Source organism: Myotis yumanensis, unplaced genomic scaffold, assembly GCF_028538775.1.
Source record: "Myotis yumanensis isolate MYYU_CA2020_CCGP unplaced genomic scaffold, mMyoYum1.0.hap1 SCAF_1, whole genome shotgun sequence".
Taxonomy (NCBI): Eukaryota; Metazoa; Chordata; class Mammalia; order Chiroptera; family Vespertilionidae; genus Myotis; species Myotis yumanensis.
Genome location: NW_027223752.1, coordinates 150,486,098 through 150,504,692, shown reverse-complemented (window position 1 = coordinate 150,504,692; position 18,595 = coordinate 150,486,098). Strand labels below are relative to the sequence as shown.

At 41.9% G+C, this 18,595-nt stretch overlaps 1 protein-coding gene across 4 annotated transcripts in view; it reads right to left on the bottom strand.

The window, feature by feature from the left end:
- Positions 1 to 18,595, bottom strand: part of LOC139022044 (protein adenylyltransferase SelO-like) — a 46,088-nt gene that overhangs the window by 16,129 nt on the left and 11,364 nt on the right. For all 4 annotated transcript variants that reach the window (XM_070433052.1, XM_070433060.1, XM_070433070.1 and 1 more), the window contains 7 exons: positions 18,487 to 18,585; positions 14,970 to 15,037; positions 7,796 to 7,883; positions 6,287 to 6,356; positions 4,996 to 5,068; positions 2,259 to 2,342; positions 1,446 to 1,575 (listed from right to left, as the gene is read on the bottom strand). In XM_070433052.1, coding sequence (XP_070289153.1) covers positions 1,446 to 1,575; positions 2,259 to 2,342; positions 4,996 to 5,068; positions 6,287 to 6,356; positions 7,796 to 7,883; positions 14,970 to 15,037; positions 18,487 to 18,585 — 612 coding nt within the window. The remainder of the gene's footprint in view (positions 1 to 1,445; positions 1,576 to 2,258; positions 2,343 to 4,995; positions 5,069 to 6,286; positions 6,357 to 7,795; positions 7,884 to 14,969; positions 15,038 to 18,486; positions 18,586 to 18,595) is intronic.

Below are 18,595 nucleotides of genomic sequence, written 5' to 3'. Positions count from 1 at the left end.
CCTGATCTCATCTACAGCTCTTCCCCTTGCTCATTCTACTGCAATCATCTTGCTGTTCCTTAAACACCATCCCCCCCAATCTCACCCCCCCACACACACACTCCCACCTCAGGGCCTTTCACAGGCTACTCCCTAGCCTGTAGATACCTGCATAGTTTGCTCCTGTTACTCCTTTGAGCCTTTACTCAAGTTCTTTGCTGACCATCCTTTAAAACTGCAAACTTTCTTTCCCTCCCTATACTCTCTACCTAATGCTTTATTTTTCTCTATAGCATTTAACTCCTTCTAACATGCTATATAACTTATTTACACTGTTTATTGACTGTCTCTCCCACCAAAAGTAAGCACTATCAGGGCACAATTGTTGTCTGTTTTATTCATTGCTATCCCCTTAGCACTTACAACAGTGTCTGGCACATACTGAGCACCTCAATAAATATTTGTTGAATGACTGAATGAACTCTGTAGAACTAAAGAGAAATAAAATTAATAGAGACTAGGGTGGGATAAAGGCTGCTTAATGAATATCATTTTATATCACTTTGATTTTTAATTATGTGACTGTATTACCAATATAGTTATTAATTAATTAATTAGTTAATTAATTAAGAAAATCATGTATGGATATAAACTTTTAAAAATCTTTATTGTAGTAATTTTTTGCTACCTGGGATTAATAAAATAACTATATGCCTTGTCTTCCACTTGGGATCTTGTGCTGTAAATTTTTGATTGGAGGTAGAGAGGAGAGTGTAAAACAAAATATGTATTATCTTCTGGCAAATACATTGGAGACACAGAAATGAATAAAATGTGGTCCCTGCCCCTCAAGAAATGCAATGTCCAATGGTAGATCAACAAAATCCTAACATAATCTGGGACCCGGTGGCTGCTTCAGGCCCTCACTCTTTTTTTTTTTAGGCCCTCACTCTTAAGGTAAAGCAAGGCTATGCCATAAAGAATCCTTAACACATTTTGAATGGCAGATTTTACCAAACACATTCTTTGATCACAAAAATATGGACATATTAAGTCCAACTACTTAGAAATTAAGAAACAGTGATAAGTAACTCTTAGATCAAAGAAGAAATAAATTAAAATTTCATATCTAAAAAGCAATAAATATGAAAACAACTTATCCTGGTAACTATGGAGAAAAGCCAAAACTGAACTAGAGAAAAATATAGAGTTTGAAATGCTGTCATTATTAAAGACTAAATAATAAGCTGGTTTTCAAAATGTCACTTTCTTGTTTTTCAAAAATGATCATTTTTTCCCCAGTAGGGGGCATGCAGGAGGCAGCCACACAATGATTCTCTCTCATCATTGATGTTTCTATCTCTCTCCCCCCTCCCTTCTTTTCTGAAGTCAATAAAAATAAAAAATGATCATTTTACAAATATATTTTCACACAGATTTAATTAGTAGGTTTAGGATTTACTCACAGCTGCTTTTGCCCTGGATCCAGTAATGGGTTTAGAGCTTGTAACAACTTATTCAAATTAAACATCCCAATATTGGCCTGATTTCCTATTTTATATCTTCTTTCATCATCAGATGTGTTTGGCACAAAATCTGTTTAACACAAAAATACTATCTGTATATAGTAAGGATAATTACAACAAAGAGCTGTTTCCTCCATTTTTTAATTTATATTTAAACTTAATAAATTTCTATTTATTAGGTAAAACTTTTTCTAACATTAAACATTTAACTCAAAAGTAATATAAATATTTAACGTCCATACACATGAAAATATTTTATAATGTGAATATGTGCCTAATAGATGAATACATTTCTAACCTACAAGAATTTCCAGGTCATCAAATACAGACTTCAAACTCCAACTCAGGTAGTATGTTGTCCACAAAGCCCTCTCTCATCCTTCCACTGTCAAGTATTATATTAGTGTTACCTCCATTTTATAGGTTAGTAAGTGAGAGGTTAAGTTAACTTGTGCAAGGGCACAGAGCCTTTAAGGGTCAGATGCCCGAAACCAAACTCACGTCTGTCTGACAACATATTCCCTACTGTCCTTCAGGTCATCTTCACTAACGTGTAATTCTTTAAGGGCAGAAGTTACAAAGAATTCATTTTTGTATCCCTATAGCACCTAGAAGATTGAGTACAACACAAAACTACCATTCTACAAATGATCTCAATTCTTTTACTACCCCATCATTGTATTAGCTATAACAGTTTATCTAAAATAAACTTGTGAAATAAGGTATCTATATATACATACAAATCATACATACCTGGATTATAGGCTTCCATAAAACCAAATGGACCATAGTCAATTGTAATGGATAACAAACTGAAGTTATCAGTATTACAAACACCTAAAACAACAAAAATTTCCAAAAACATGATAAAATAACAAAGCATTTTTTAACTGTATAAAATTTTCCAGAATGGAAAAGGTCATGGAAATGCATTTTTTTTTTTAGAAATGAAGCAAAATTTAATTATCAATTGAAAAGTTTAATTAAAGAAGACAAATAGTTCTATATTACAACTATATTTTAAAAATAAATGTAGCCTTTTGTTTTATACTCCTCTGTCCTCAAAGATTTTCAATACTTTAGTCCCAAGAAATAAAACTTCCTCTTATTTATTCTCAATTTCTAGCAGTTGTTTAAAATATGTGTTATTTGGAATGGAACTGAGACTAGTAAAGGAATAAATTTTCAAAGGCTGTGAGAAGGGGAAAAGATGAAAATGTGGATACCTACCCACATTAACAGTACTGAGTTGCAGACCACAAGCAGTGTGGGAGGTGGAGCGAGAAAGACCACTTAGGTGCAGGGCTCATGAACGGGGGCTGAGTGTGGGTTCGGAGGAAGCCATGGACACACCAGCCTAATATAGGTTCTTGGGCATGGTGGCACAGTATTCAATAGAGAGGGTTTCAACCTTTTTCAGAGGAAGATGGTTCTGTTTGTCAAAATGTTAAATGTACAGACTCTCTAACCCAGCAATTCCACTTTTAGGGGTTTACTTAGAAAACTAATCTTCGAGCCTGGACTCAGAGACTCAGTCGTTGAGCGTCAAACCAGGAGATCACAATTCAATCCCGATCAGGGCACATGACTCGGTTGTGGGCTTGATCCCTAGTGAGGGGCAGCCAATGATTCCCTCTCATCATTGATGTTTTTATCTCTTTGTCCCTCTCCCTTCCTCTCTGAAATCAACAAAAATGTATTAAAATTTTTTTAAAAACTCATCTTTGAGAATACAAATATGTAGTTTCATGGTGGTCACTGCAACACAGTTCATAATAGCAAAAACTCTGAAACACCTGCCCTGTTTCCCATCCAGCCCTAAGAGAGGTACAGAGCGTGGGAGAAAATTAAAGCCAGTTTCAAGAAATTTTGCAAGCCAACTTCAAGAAGTTCTGCAATGTGGAGTCCTCCTTTGGTATTTATCTAGAGACCTTAGTATATACAGAACTTGCTTTTCAGTTATTCATAGTTCAGGCAGATATTCCTTGCAATGCTACCTTGCTGTTTTTGTAGGAGACATATGAATATCATCAGCATAGTCTAGAAAACTTGATATGAAATTGTTAATGATTATCCTAGAGAATGGAACTTAAAATGACCTATATTTTAAATTCTTTACCATAAGCAGGTAATCCTATATAATAAAGACCTAACATGTTAAATATCCGGTCATCCAGTCATCCATTCAACCAATCAAAGCATAATATGCTAATGATATGCTAAGACTGCTCAACCGCTCGCTATGACATGCACTGACCACCAGGCAGCAGACATTCTGACTGGTAGGTTAGCTTGCTACTGGGGTCCGGCCGATCAGGTCTGAACGAGACAGGCCAGACATGCCCTGGAGCCCTCTTGAGGTCCCTCCCCAGCTAGCCAACTTCCCGCATACCTCCCTGGGCCTGATCATGCACCGGTGGGGTCCCTTGGCCTGGCCTGCGCCCTCTCACAATCTGGGACCCTTTGGGGGATGTCGGAGAGCAGGTTTCGGCCCGATCCTGCAGGCAGGCCAGGCCAAGGGACCCCACTGGTGCACAAATTCATGCACTGGGCCTCTAGTACTTTATAATTAAGACTTTAAAAAATACCTTTAAGGAAATCTAAATATATACTCATAAGGTCATTCTTATTCTATTTTATGTACACTATTTAATTCAAAACCACTTTAAACATGAGAAAATTGTTTCTCTGTTGTTAAAAACAAACTCATCCTATATAATAAAACCCTAGTATGCAAATTGACCGAACAGCAGAACAACCGGTCACTATGATGTGCACTGATCACCAGGGGTCAGACACTCAATGCCTCCCCCACACCCTGCCTGCCAGTCACCCCACAGATGGCCCTGATCGCCGACCAAGCCTAGGGACCATACCCTATATATTGGGAACAGTCTCTTAAAATTTAAAAATTAAAACCTGGCAAGGCTATTTTAACACTGAAAAAAGAGGATGATGCAGCGATGACATGCATGGACTCTGGCTTGCGCATTTTGTGGTCAGCCCTGATTCTGACACTTGTAACTGTGTGACAAAGCCAATTACCTAACTTCTCTCTGCTTCAGTTTTTCCACCCATAAGATGGAGGAAAATGGTATTACTGCCTCAATAGGATTATGTTATGTACTACTTTTTATAATCAGGGCAAAAAAATGTAGCTGCCTATACAACAGCAAGATTCCTTTCACTTGTATGAAAAGTCTGGTCACTAGTGCATGCAGTGTTCCGGATTGCAAGAGGCATGTCTGACTGCCGGTTTAGGCCTGATATCCCCCGAGGGGTCCCGGATTGCGAGAGGGCACAGGCCAGGCTGAGGGGAGCCCCCCACACCCCCCATGCATTAATTTTGTGCACTGGGCCTCTAGTATGTTATAAATGTTAAAAAGTCCATCAGCAGGAATATTTTGAAATACATAAAAAAGAAGTCTTCTGCCTCTACAGATTCATTATACTTTTTCATCAGAGAGTGAAACATTAATAGATAACTTACCATGAGCAAAACCAACAGACATCCACAGAGCAATCAGTTGTGCCGTCTCAGATACCACAATGGAAAAAAATTCCTAAAGAAAATTTCAGATTTTATAAAGGCTAGCCAACAGATGACTAAATAAATAGAAATTATAGATGGAAGAATATAAAATTATTCAATTAGAAATAATATATAAAAGGCTCATAAACAGCATGATGACCAGGCTTTCTCCATGTCCAAGAAAAAAAAAGGAAAAAGTGCCCTGGCTGGTGTTTCTAAGTGGTTAGAGCCTGGCTCATACACCAGAGGGTCTCAGGTTCAATTCCCAGTCAAGTGCATGTACTTGGGTTGCAGGTTCAATCCCCAGCCATGGTGTAGGAGGCAACCGATGGATGTCTTTTACATTGATTGTTCCCCCCCCCCCCCCTGTCTTTTCCCCTTCCTCTCTTCCCCACTCTCTCTAGTGATCAACAGGAAAAATATCCTTGGGTGAGGATTAACAAAAAAAGGAAAAAGCATCAGAATTCAGCACAAGGGAGTTAAATGTAAGTGAAGTGAACTAATAAACTTTAAAATGAGTCACCAAGAAAAATAATGGATTCTCTTCTCTGTGACTCTTAAAAGAATAAAAATTTTTTCACAAAAATAGAAAATCACATTTTCCTATTGTATTTACTTTAGAACTACTATTTTAGAAATATAATGGGTGAGAAAAGAATATATGTGATCAACTTATAAATGCTTCTCAAAAAATAATGTATACAGCCCTAGCCAGTTTGGCTCTGTGGATAGAGCATCAGCCTGCGGACCAAAGGGTCCTGGGTTTGATTCTGATCAAGGGCACGAACTTTGGTTGTATCCTTTTCTTCTTCTTCTAGATAACTTTCAAAGGGAACAACTTTCTTATCTATGCCTTGTTTATGAAGTGGTTCATCTTATGTTCCTCTAAAATGTTCATAATGCTCTATATTTCCTTGCCTAACTGAATTTTTTTCAGTCCTAAGGTGTAACCACTAATGTTGGCAGGCCAATGAGAGAAAGCAAAAGTATTGCTCTTTCTCTTTAAAAACGTACCACAGCCCAGACTGTGCTGCTCAGGGGTTGAGCATTGACCGATGAACCAAGAGGTCACGGTTTGATTCCTGGTCAGGGCACATGCCTAGGTTGTGGCCTTGATCCCCAGTGGGGGGTGTGCAGGAGATAGCCGATCAATGATTCTCTCCTCATTGATGCTTCTATCTCTCTTTTCCTCTTCCTTCTTCTCTGAAATCAATAAAAAATATATTTAAAAAAATAAATTAAAACTTACCACATATCTATTAGGTTCTTTGATATCTACTGAGGGGAAATGTTCCTGTATGATGAAATCTAATAATGTCCTGGAAATTAAAAGGAGATAGCATCAGTGTTCCTCAGAATACAGTATTGAATATCCAATCACCTAAATCCACCCTTGCAATTCATTAATTCATTAGATTCCACACTTAAAATTTTATTTTAAATTTTTTTGTTAATCCTCACCTGAGGATATTTTTCCATTGATTTTTAAGGAGAATAGAAGAGAGAGAGAAAGACAGAGAGAAACATCGATTTGAGAGAAACACATTGATTGGTAGCCTCCTGCATGAGCCCTGACCAGGGCCCAGGCCAGGGAGGAGCCTGTAACCAAGGTACATGCTCTTCACTGGAATGGAACCTGGGAGCCTTTGGTCTGCAGGCCGACACTCTACCCACTGAGCCAAACCAGCTAGGGCTCACACTTAAAATTTTTAAAAATTAAAATAAGACTGTACCCCCAAAACAGCAATAGAGAAATATTTCCTCAATATTAATCAAAATTGAAACTATGTTTCTAACATCATATTAGATTCCATCTTATTATGTTACAAATTCAGATTAACTCAATAAACATCCATGGAATATCTACAAGCCCTGTGCAAGTGATAGGAAGAAGAAGGATAAGACTCAGACCCAGCCCTCAAAAAGCATATAGTTGATTAGAGGATAACATATAAAAAATAATGACATTACAGCACAATGCATGCAATAATGGAAATATATACGAAGTATAAAAATAACAGAACAGCCCCGCCAGAGAGGCTCAGTTGGTTGAGTACTGTCCCATGCACCAAAGGGCTACTGGTTCAATTCCCGGTCAGGCCACATACCTGGGTTTCAGGTTTGATCCCCAGTCGGGGAGCACACTGAAGGCAGCCAACTGATGTCTCTCTCTCTCTCTCTCTCTCTCTCTCAGGCAACCAATGAATGTTTCTCTCTCTCTCTCTCTCCTCTCTCTCTCTCTCTGTCCCCCCCACCTTTAAAATCAATAAAAACATATCCTCCAATGAGGATTAAATAAATAAATAAATAAAATAAGTATATTTATTTATTGAAAACCAAAAATATTTAACTTGGTGCTCTCCCTCCAGGGAGCATGCCCATGCCATTCCCTTCCCCCTCTCCTTTCCTCAAAGGCAAGTACCCCCTAACCTCTAAGGGACCCCATGAGACTTGCAATCAGGGGAGCAATGGACAGCAGCAGCTCCATCTGGGCTAACCCCCTGAACCTGTCTCCAAGGCCCCCTTTTCTCTGACTTCCCCGTGAGCTAAAGCACCCCAACCTAGGCTCTCCTGTTGCTTCTCCTGTGCCCTTCCTTCTTTCATTGTCCTAAGTATATTTTTGCTGCAGTCAATAAATTCTTGCTTGCTTTTCTCTCCCCCGCACTGCCCCCGGCCCACACACACAAGTTAACTTCCCAACACATAAATAAGCATTTTTCAATTGTCTTCTACCACTTAAAAAATGTCATTTTCTAACCTTAGTAAATCCAGTTCACCATAATGAGTCAAAATTTCTAATGATCCGATTCTAAACCATGATTTTGCAACGCGAAGCACTATTGCACCTGCAAAAGAAACATTTCAGCATAAACTATTTCAAACTATGCAAACATAACCTAAATCAGTGGTTCTCAACCTTCCTAATGCCGTGACCCTTTAATACAGTTCCTCATGTTGTGGTGACCCCCAACCATAAAATTATTTTCATTGTTACTTCATAACTATACTTTTGCTACTGTTATGAATCGTAATGTAAATATCTGATATGCTATATGTGCTTTCCGATGGTCGCGACCCACAGGTTGAGAACTGCTGATCTAAATGCTTTTCTTAAAAAATAAAATTAAGAATTTTATTTAAAATTTTATTTAAAATATATTATTTAAAATATATTTTTTAAATTTATTAATTTTTAGATTGAGAAAAATTGATTTGTTGTTCTACTTATTTATGCATCCATTGGTTGATTCTTGTTTGTACCCTGACTGGAAAAGAATTCAGTATCTGTATTGGAAAAACAACTAACTTATACCCTCGGAAGGATCAAGGATTTTTTTCTACATTTCTTTAAGCCTGAATCAGTTAGAATGTTAGGAGCCACAACACTTTCAGAAATACCGAGGCTCTGACCTAGCTAAAGACCGCTCAGTTAAATCATTAGGTTCCAAACATCGAAATCCCATTATCTCCTCAATTGTGAGTTGGTGAATTATTGAGTTACTAGTGGCCCGGTGCGTGCACATTAAAAGGCAATTAATTAGAGGGTGCAGAGACACAAGCCTCACATCCCTGGGCTGGCACAGGGGGATGGGGACGCGAGCCTCACGTCCCGGGACCCGTTGTCGGGGTCGGGGACACAAGCCTCAAGTCCCCAGGCCAGTGCGGGGACAGGGACACGAGCCTCACATCCTGGGGCTGTTGCCGGGGTCAGGGACGCGAGCCTCACATCCCAGGGGTGTTGCCGGGGTCGGGGACGTGAGCCTCATGTCTCCAGGCCAGTGCAGGGGGTGAGGACGCAGCCTGCTGATTGGTCGTTAAGTGACAGCTTCCCGACCAATTTGCATAGTATCCTATCTAATAATAGAGAAACATGGTAATTAGCCGTACCTCCGCTACCCTTCCCATTGGCTAATCAGGGTGATATGCAAATTAACTGCCAGCCAAGATGGCAGCCGGCAGCCAGGCAGCTTGAAGCTAACAGGAGGCTTGCTTGCTTCAGTGACGGAGGAAGCCAACGTTCCCCGCCTGCCACTGCCGGCCTCTGAGCTTGCAGTTTGAAACATTGTTACAAATATAGAAGCTAAACAAAACCCCAGACACCTCCTTTCAGCCAGCTGGGATCTCAGAGCTAGAGTTGAAACAGTGTTTCGATTATAGAACCCAAACAAACCAGATACCTGCTTTCAGCAGCCGAGGCCTAAGAGCTGGAGCCAAGCCTCAGAGCTAAAGCTGGCCCAGAATAAAAAGAAAAAGAAAAAAAGGAGTGGTTGGGAGCTTCAGTCACCCACCAGCCTGAAAACAGCCCTCAGCCCCTCACCCAGACTGGCCAGGCGCCCCAGTGGGGACCCCCACCCTGACCTGGGACACCCTTCAGGGCAAACCAGTGGGCCCCCACCCATGCACCAGGCCTCTATCCTATATAGTAAAAGGGTAATATGCCTCCCAGCACCGGGATCAGCGGACAGGGGGCAGCGCCCAAACCCCCTGATCTCCCTGCGGCTCTGTGTGTGACAGGGGGCGGGGCCACAACCTCCCTATCCGCCCTGCTCTGTTCATGACAGGGGAAGGCGCCCCAACCCCCTGGTCGGCCCTGCTCTGTGCCTGATAGGGGGGAGCTCCCCAACCCCCTGATCGCCCTGCGGCTCTGTGTGTGACAGGGTGCGGTGCCCCAACCCCCTGATCGGCCCTGCTCTGTGTGTGACAGGGTGCGGCACCCCAACCCCCTGATCCGCCCTGCTCTGTGTGTGACAGGGGGCAGCGCCCCAACCCCCTGATTCGCCCTGCTCTGTGAGTGACAGGGGGCAGCGCCCCAACCCCCTGATTGGCCCTGCTTTGTGCGTGACAGAGGGTGGCGCCGCAACCTCCCCATCGACCCTGCCTTGAGTGTGTCAGGGGGCGGTGCCCCAACCCCCCAATCGGCCCTACCCTGAGCATGACTGAGGGTGGCATCGCAACCTCCCAATCCGCCCTGCTCTGTGCATGATGGGGCGGCGCCCCAACTCCCCAATCGGCCCTGCTCTTAGCCCGACCAGGGGCTACACCTAGGGATTGGGCCTGCCCTCTGCCACCCGGGAGCAGGCCTAAGCCAGCAGGTCGTTATCTCCCGAGGGGTCCCAGACTGCGAGAGGGCACAGGATGGGCTGAGGGACCCCCTCTCCCCCGAGTGCACAAATTTTTGTGCACCGGGCCTCTAGTCCTATTATAAGTATAGATTCCTATGGCATAGTCCCTGCAAGTTCCTTTCATTTGTGTAACTAACTGAAAGTTAACTTCAATAAATAAATGTTTGCATATGTTCTAACTATGAATACACTGAAGAAATAAAGTGAATCTATGCATTTTGTATTTGGGTCTGTTTGTAATTCTGTATAACTGCCTTCTGTTTTGATTATAGACGTTAGTAATATAAATAGAATTCATGTTTCTTGCTTTTAGTAAATGCTGTACTTACATGTGTTTAGATATCAAGGTGAAGTCTATCCGAGGGGCTCCTGCTTTGTTGGTGCTGTTCTTCAGTAGACTTCCTGCTACCTCTGGGCCTTTGTGCTGGTCTCCCCGGCTATACCTGCCTCACACCCTCTTCACCCCATCCTGAAATCTTTCCTAATCTTATACTCAAGATCAATTCCCAACCCTGGGCGGGTAGCCAGTTGGTTAGAGCATCATCTGATACACCAAGGTTGCGGTTTTGATCTCCAGTCAGGGTACATACAAGAATCAACCAATGGATGCATAAATAAGTAGAACAACAAATCCATGTTTCTCTCTCTAAAAATTAATAAATTTAAAAAATATATTTTAAAAGATAATTCCCACTTCCTCCATAAAGCGAAAATGTTCCCCTGTTACTGACTTCAGATCTTTTATTGTTCATCTGTTCCATGTATCTAAGTCTTTTGTCTATGGAGACTAAGGACTATGATATATACTCACTATTCCTGGACACCCTAGAGTTTAGTCCAATGGCAGGGACAGTAAAAGGGTCAATAAGTATTTTCTGGATTGACTGAATTACCATATAGTCAGGATGTATTCACAATATTAATCTAGACATCTATTTTCATGTGGGGGTTTTTTGAGCAATAAAAATGTAGTCACTTAGAAAACATAAGAGCTCAATAAATTATTCTAATGTCTATTTAATGAGTAGGCATTGAATCACTGAATGTTAGCACTAAAAGACACAAAATGTATCATCTAATCTAACAGCCTTATTTTAGATAGAGAAACAGGGCCAGAATGTAACTTGCTCCAAGTGACAAATCAGTTCCCACAGAGCTGGTCACATATTCTGTCCAGCACTTTTCTCAATATACCACAGTGGCTGCTGGGCAAATAGCATAAAAGCACAATCGAAATATCTGTATATATGTGAACATGTAGATATAGAAATTCTAGTAATGGCCTAAAAAGGAGAAATATGGGGAACTATTTGAAACCATTAAGATTGTGGTTTGGAATTCACATTAACAATATATATAAGTCACAGCCACAGAAGTAAGCAGTGTTTTTTCCATCATATGAACAGTCTGTGGTTGGACTCTCATTTCCAATCACCATTAACAAAAAGACCTGCATAGTTGTTATAGGCTTGTGTGCAGTAATGTCCATTTTATCCAGATGAAATTAAAGGGGAGAGATACCATAAAAACACATAAGCTTTGCCCAGTCAGTGTGGCTCAGTGGTTGAGTATTCGCCCATGAACCAAGAGGTCACCAGTTCAAATCTGGTCAGGGTACATGCCCATGCTTCAGGTTTGATCCCCAGTAGGGGGTGTGCAAGGGGCAGCACATAGATGTTTCTGTCTCAGGGATGTTTATCTCTCTATCCCCCTCCCACCCCCCCTCAAATCAATAAAAATATTTAAATATATATATAACCCTTAATTCATTTAAGCATAAATACTTTGGGGGATTTTTTTTTAATGAAAATCCTATCAAAACATATTATACACTAAGTATAAAGAACATAAAATGTGCTCTGGTGCCCTAGTCAGTTTTGCTCAGTGGATAGAGAGTCGGCCTGTGGACTGAAGGGTCCCAGGCTCGAATCCAGTCAAAGGCACATGCCCAGGTTGCAGGCTCGATCCCCAGTGTGGGGTGTGCAGGAGGCAGCCAATCAATGATTCCCTCTCATCATTGGTGTTTCTATCTTTCACTCTCTCTCCCTTTCTCTCTGAAATCAAAAAAATATATATTTTTTTTATATATATTTTTTGAGGTTTATATATATATTTTGAGGTTTATTTACCTTCTATATATATTTTTTTTTTTTTTTTTTAAATGTGCTTTGGTGAATCACTATGAACCTCAATAAAAATGCTGCCCTGTGATGCAGTGACTCAATAAAGCATGGAAGGCTGTCAGCAGGGCTTGGTAGCTCTGCCTTTTAAGCAGTTAAATATGTTTATTATCAATTTTTAGGTCCCCTTTCTCCCCAAAGATTCAGAGTCAAATTTCTTACTCTCTCCCTTTTTGCTGTTCTACAGCACACTTTCTTATCCCCTTTATAATTTTTTTTTCTAACCTACTAAGGTTGAGGAAAAGTTAATAGAACTTATTGGAAGTAAACATGAAGTAAGAGCAGCCAGGCTCTAAGGAAAGGTCTGAGCACTCTCCTAGAAGGAAAGTGTGTGAACTTTCATGTACTAGCTTTGTAACATTTTGTCAACTGTCCATAAACATTTTTGTCCACTTCCCAGATGTTTGCTGTTTGAAATGGATGGATTAGTGATGTAAGAATGTGGGAAAGGAAATGCTATTATAATATCACTAGAGGCCCGGTGCACAAAAATTTGTGCACTTGGGGGGGTCCCTCAGCCCGGCCTATGTCCTTTTGCAGTCTGGGACCCCTCAGAGGATGTCCACCTGCTGGCTTAGGCCCACTCCCTGGGGGATCGGGCCCAAGCTGGCAGTCAGATATCCCTCTGGCAGCCCAGCAGTCCTCAGGGGATGTCCACTTACAAGCAGGGAGCAGACCTAAGCTGCAGTCGGACATCCTTAGTGCTGCTGAGGAGGCGGGAGAGGCTCCCACCACCACCGCTGTGCTGGCAGCCATCAGCCTGGCTTGTGGCTCAGCAGAGTTCCCCTGTGGGAGCACACTGACCACCAGGGGGCAGCTCCTGCATTGAGCATCTGCCCCCTGGTGGTCAGTGTGTGTCATAGTGACCAGTCATTCCCAGTCATTCTGCTGTTAGGGTCAGTTTGCATATTACCCTTTTATTATATAGGATAGAGGCCTGGTGCATGGGTGGGAGCCAGCTGGTTTGCCCTGAAGGGTGTCCTGGATCAGGGTGGGGTCCCGCTGGGGTGCCTGTCCAGCCTGGGTGAGAGGCTGATGGCTGTTTGCAGGCTGGTCAAGCCCCCCAGTGGGGACCCTCACCCCATGGGGGTTTGGCCAGCCTGGGTGAGGGGATGTTGGCTGGTTTCAGGCTGGCCACAGCCCCTTCAGGGTAGGGGTCCCCACTGGGGTGCCTGGCCAGCCTGGGTGAGGGGCTGAGGGCCGTTTTCAGGCTGCCCATATGCCCTTCAGGGTGGGGGTCCCCACTGGGGTGCCTGGCCAGCCTGGGTGAGGGGCTGATGGCTGTTTTCAGACTGACCAAGCCCCCGGGCAACCAAAGCTCCCAGCCTTTCCTTTTTTTGTGTTTTTATTTTTAATTCACTCCATCTCTGTGGCCATGGCAACTGGAAGCAGGTATCTGGGGTTTATTTACCTTCTATAATTGAAACTTTGTTGCCTTGAAAGGAGGCAGCAGCTTGCCAGGAAGCTTGGCTTCTTCCATCACCAGGGCAACCAAGCCTCCTGCTCACAGCCAGCTGGAAGCAGGTATCTGGGGTTTATTTATCTTCTATAATTGGAACTTTGTTGCTTTGAGTGGAGCTCAGAGCCGGCCGGGAAGCTTGGCTTCCTCCCTCATTGGGACAACCAAGCCTCCTGCTCGCTCCAGTTCTGTGGACATGGCGGCTGGAAGCAGGTATCTGAGGTTTATTTACCTTCTATAATTGAAACTTTGTTGCCTTGAGAGGAGGCAGCAGCTGGCCGGGAAGCTTGGCTTCCTCCATTATTGGGGCAACCAAGCCTCCTGCTTGCTACAGCTCCGTGGCTGCTGGCCGCCATCTTGGTTGGGTTAATTTGCATATAGTCGCTCTGATTTGGCTGGTGGGCATGGCTTAAGGCATAGCGAAAGTACGGTCAATTTGCATGTTTGTCTATTATTAGGTAAGATAATGCTGAAATATCTGGAAGAACCACAGGTCATTCTTTAAGAAGACTGAAAAGATGTCCAATATCTATTGTTTTTAAAGAACTTAGTCTTGTACCCCTCTTCACTGCAGTGCAATTTACAATAGCCAAGATCTGGAAGCAGCCCAAGCACAATCAGTAGATGAGTGGGTAAAAAAGCTGTGGTACATTTACATATGGAATACTACTCAGCTGTATAAAAGAATGAAATCTTACCCTTTGCAACACCATGGATGGACCTGGAGAGTATTATGTCAAGTGAAATAAGCCAGTCAGAGAAAGACAAATATCATATGATTTCACTTATAGGTGGAATCTAATGAACAAAATAAACTAACAAACAAAATAGAAACAGATAGAAAACAGACTGACAGCTGTCAGAGGGAACGGAGGTTGTGGGGCTAAAAAGGTGAAAGGATTAAGAAAAAAACAAAACTCATAGACGCAGACAACAGGGGGGTAAAGGGGTGGGGGAGGTAGAAAAGAGTAAAGAGAGGATAAATAGTGATGGAAGGAGACTTGACTTTTGGTAATGAACACACACTACAACATACAGATGATGTATTATAGAACTGTACACCTGAAACCTATACAATTTTATTAATCAATGTCACGCACAAAAGTCAATAAAAAAGTTTAAAAAAAACTTAGTCGAATTTTATACAAGTAATCTAAAAACTGGTATTACCTCGTTCTTTCACAATGTTCCCATTGTAGAACTGATCTCTCCATACTTCATCATCACTTACAACTAGACTGGAACATAAGAGAATCAAACAATTAAAGTTACACTTTAACTGCAAGCAAGTTATCAAGAAGCACCTAAAGCCCTAGCTGGTTCTGTTCAATGGTTAGAGCATCAGTCATAGACTGAAGGGCTACGGGTTCTATTGTAGGCAAGGGCACATACCTCAGTTGCAAGCTCCATGGCTCAATCCCCGGCCCTGGTCAGGGCATATGCAGGAGGCAACTAGTCGATGTGTCTCTCTCACATCTGTTTCTCTCTCTCTGTCTCTCCCCCTCCCTTCCACTCTCTCTAAAAATCAATGGATACTGGCACAAGAACAGGCAGATAAATCAATGGAACAGAAAAGAGAACCCAGAAATTTACCCAAACCACTATGCTCAATTAATATTTGACAAAGGAGGCAAGAGCACACAATTGAGTCAAGACAGTCTCTTCAATAAATGGTACTGGGAAAATTGGACAGGTACATGCAAAAAAAATGAAACTAGACCACCAACTTACACCATACACAAAAATAAACTCAAAATGGATAAAGGACTTAAATGTAAGTCATGAGACCATAAAAGCCCTAGAAGAAACCATAGGCACCAAAATCTCAGACATCTCTCATTGCAATATGTTTACTGATACATCTCCTAGGACAGTGGTCGGCAAACTTGCGGCTCGGCAAACCGCAGCTCGCGAGCCACATGCGGCTCTTTGGCCCCTTGAGTGTGGCGGTATTTTGTGGAAGACCCACACTCAAGGGGCCAAAGAGCCGCATGTGGCTCGCGAGCCGAGGTTTGCCAACCACGGTGCTAGGACAATGGAAACTAAGGAGAAAATAAACAAATGGGACTACATCAAAATAAAAAGCTTCTGCACTGCATAAGGAACCATCAACAAAACAACAAGAAAACCCACTACATGGGAGAACATATCTGCCAATGATACATCGGATAAGAGGTTAATCTCCAAAATATATAGGGAACTCATATAACTTAACAAAAGGAAGACAAACAATCCAATTAAAAAATGGGCAAAGGATCTAAATAGACCCTTACCCAAAGTGGACATACAGAAAGCCAAGAAACATATAAAAAAATGCTCAAAGTCACTAATCATCCGAGAAATACAAATCAAAAAGACAATGAGATATCACCTCACACCGGTCAGAATGGCTAGCATCAACAAATCAACAAACGACAAATATTGGTGAGGTTGTGGAGAAAAAGGAACACTTGTGCACTGCTGGCAATGCAGACTGATGCAGCCACTATGTAAAACAGAATGGAGTTTCCTCAAAAAATTAAAAATGGAACTCCCATTGACCCAGTAATCCCACTTCTAGGATTATACCCTAGGAAACCCAAAACACTCATCAGAAAGAATATATGCACCCCTAGGTTCATAGCAGTGCAATTTACAATAGCTAAGATTTGGAAACAGCCTAAGTGCCCATCAGTAGATGAGTGGATTAAAAAGCTGTGGTATAAAAATAAATAAAATGAAGGATAAAAATCATATGATAATACCAACAGATGCAGAGAAAGCATTAAAAAAAAAAAAAAGCTGTGGTATGCCCTAGCTGGTTTGGCTCAGTGGATAGAGCATCGGACTGCGGATTGAAGGATCCCGGGTTTGATTCCGATCAAGGGCACATACCCAGGTTGTGGGCTTGATCCCCAGTAGGGGTTGTGCAGGAGGCAGCCAATCAATGATTCTCTCTCATCATTGATGTTTCTCTCTATCTCTCTACCTTCCTCTCTGAAATCAATAAAAATATATATATTTTTAAAAAGCTGTGGTAAAAATAAAGCTGTGGTACATTTACACCATGGAATACTATGCGGCAATAAAAAAGAAAGAACTCTTACCATTTGCAACAGCATGGATGGACCTGGAGAGTATTATGCTAAGCGAAATAAGCCAGAGAAAGGTAAGTATCACATGATCTCACTCATATGTGGACTCTAATGAATCAAATAAACTGATGATCAAAAATAACCCCAGAGCCCTAACCGGTTTGGCTCAGTGGATAGAGCAACAGCCTGCGGACTGAAGGGTCCCCGGTTCGATTCCGGTCAGGGGCATGTACCTTGGTTGCGGGCACATCCTCAGTGGGGAGTGTGCAGGAGGCAGCTGATCAATGTTTCTCTCTCATCGATATTTCTAGCTCTCTGTCCCTCTCCCTTCCTCTCTGTGAAAAATCAATAAAATATATATATTTTTTAAAAGCTGTAGTTGTTTAAAAAAAAATAGCCCCAGAGACATAGAAGCATGAACAGACTGTTGAACCTCAGAAGGAAGGAAGAGGAGGGTGGGTGGGAAGAGATCAACCAATGAACTTGTATGCATATATGCATAACCAGGGGACACAGACAAGGGGGTGGTGAGGGTCTGGGGGAGGGGGGGCAGGCTGGAAGAGATTAATGGGGGAATAAGGAGGACCTATGTAATACCTTCAACAGTAAAGATTTTAAATATAAATAAATAAATAAAATACATAAATTGAAAAAAATCAATGGGAAAAAAATATCCTCAAGTGAGGATTAACAACAAACAAACAAACAAACAAACAAAGAAGCACCTAAAACTGCCCTGGCTGGTGTTTCTCAGCCCACACACCAAAGGGTCTAGGGCAGGGGTGGGCAACCCCTGGCACGCCAGTAACTTTTGCTGGCACGTGAAACCCTCTCTTATAATCTTCCATTTACAGTTGTGAATCTTTGTTCTCAGTGATGAATTTTGTTAAGTCTCATAATAGGAGTAGCCTGACGGATAAAAGTAGTAGCTCGTGCATATCTCTGAAGGTTACAAAATATAAACCTGATGTAAGATCTCTGTCATCAGTGATGCAGCAGCAAAAGTCCCACTGATAATATCAAACGGAGTCATAAAGTTTTCTGTCGGACTATCAGTGTACATGTATACATTAAAAAATAAATCTATTTTTCATCATCATATACTGTGTTTTTGTCGCTTGAATGAATTTTATTATTTCTTCAAGGTTCTTCACATATGTACACCTTAAGAGATATCAAGTAGGCATAACATGTTCTCAAAAAATTAGGGTTGGCACGCAGAAGAATTTTGAGTCAGAGATTTTGCTGGTTTTGGCATGCACTCACAAAAAGGTTGCCCACCCCTGGTCTAGGGTTTGATTTTGAGTCAAGGGAATGTACCTCGGTTTCAGGTTTGATCCCCACCCCATCAGGGCACGTTCAGGAGGCACGTGTCTCTCTCACATCGATGTTTCTCTGTTTTTCTCTCTCTCTCTTTCTCTCCCCTTCCTCCTTCCTTTCCCCTCTCTCTAAAAATCAATGGGGAAAATATCCTCGGGTGAGGATTAACAAAAAATAACAACACCTAAAACTATAAGAAACTATAAGCAGAAACTTATCTGCTCCATTTACCAATGTTTCTGGAAATAACATGATCCAGTCCTGAAAGTTAGCTCCAAGGAAAGAGGAGTTACCTTGCAGCTCTGCTGGTTGGGATTCCAAGATAGTACATAGCCTCACTACACAAAAATTCTCTCACTGAGGAACGAAGTACAGCTCTGCCATCACCATTTCTACAGGAAA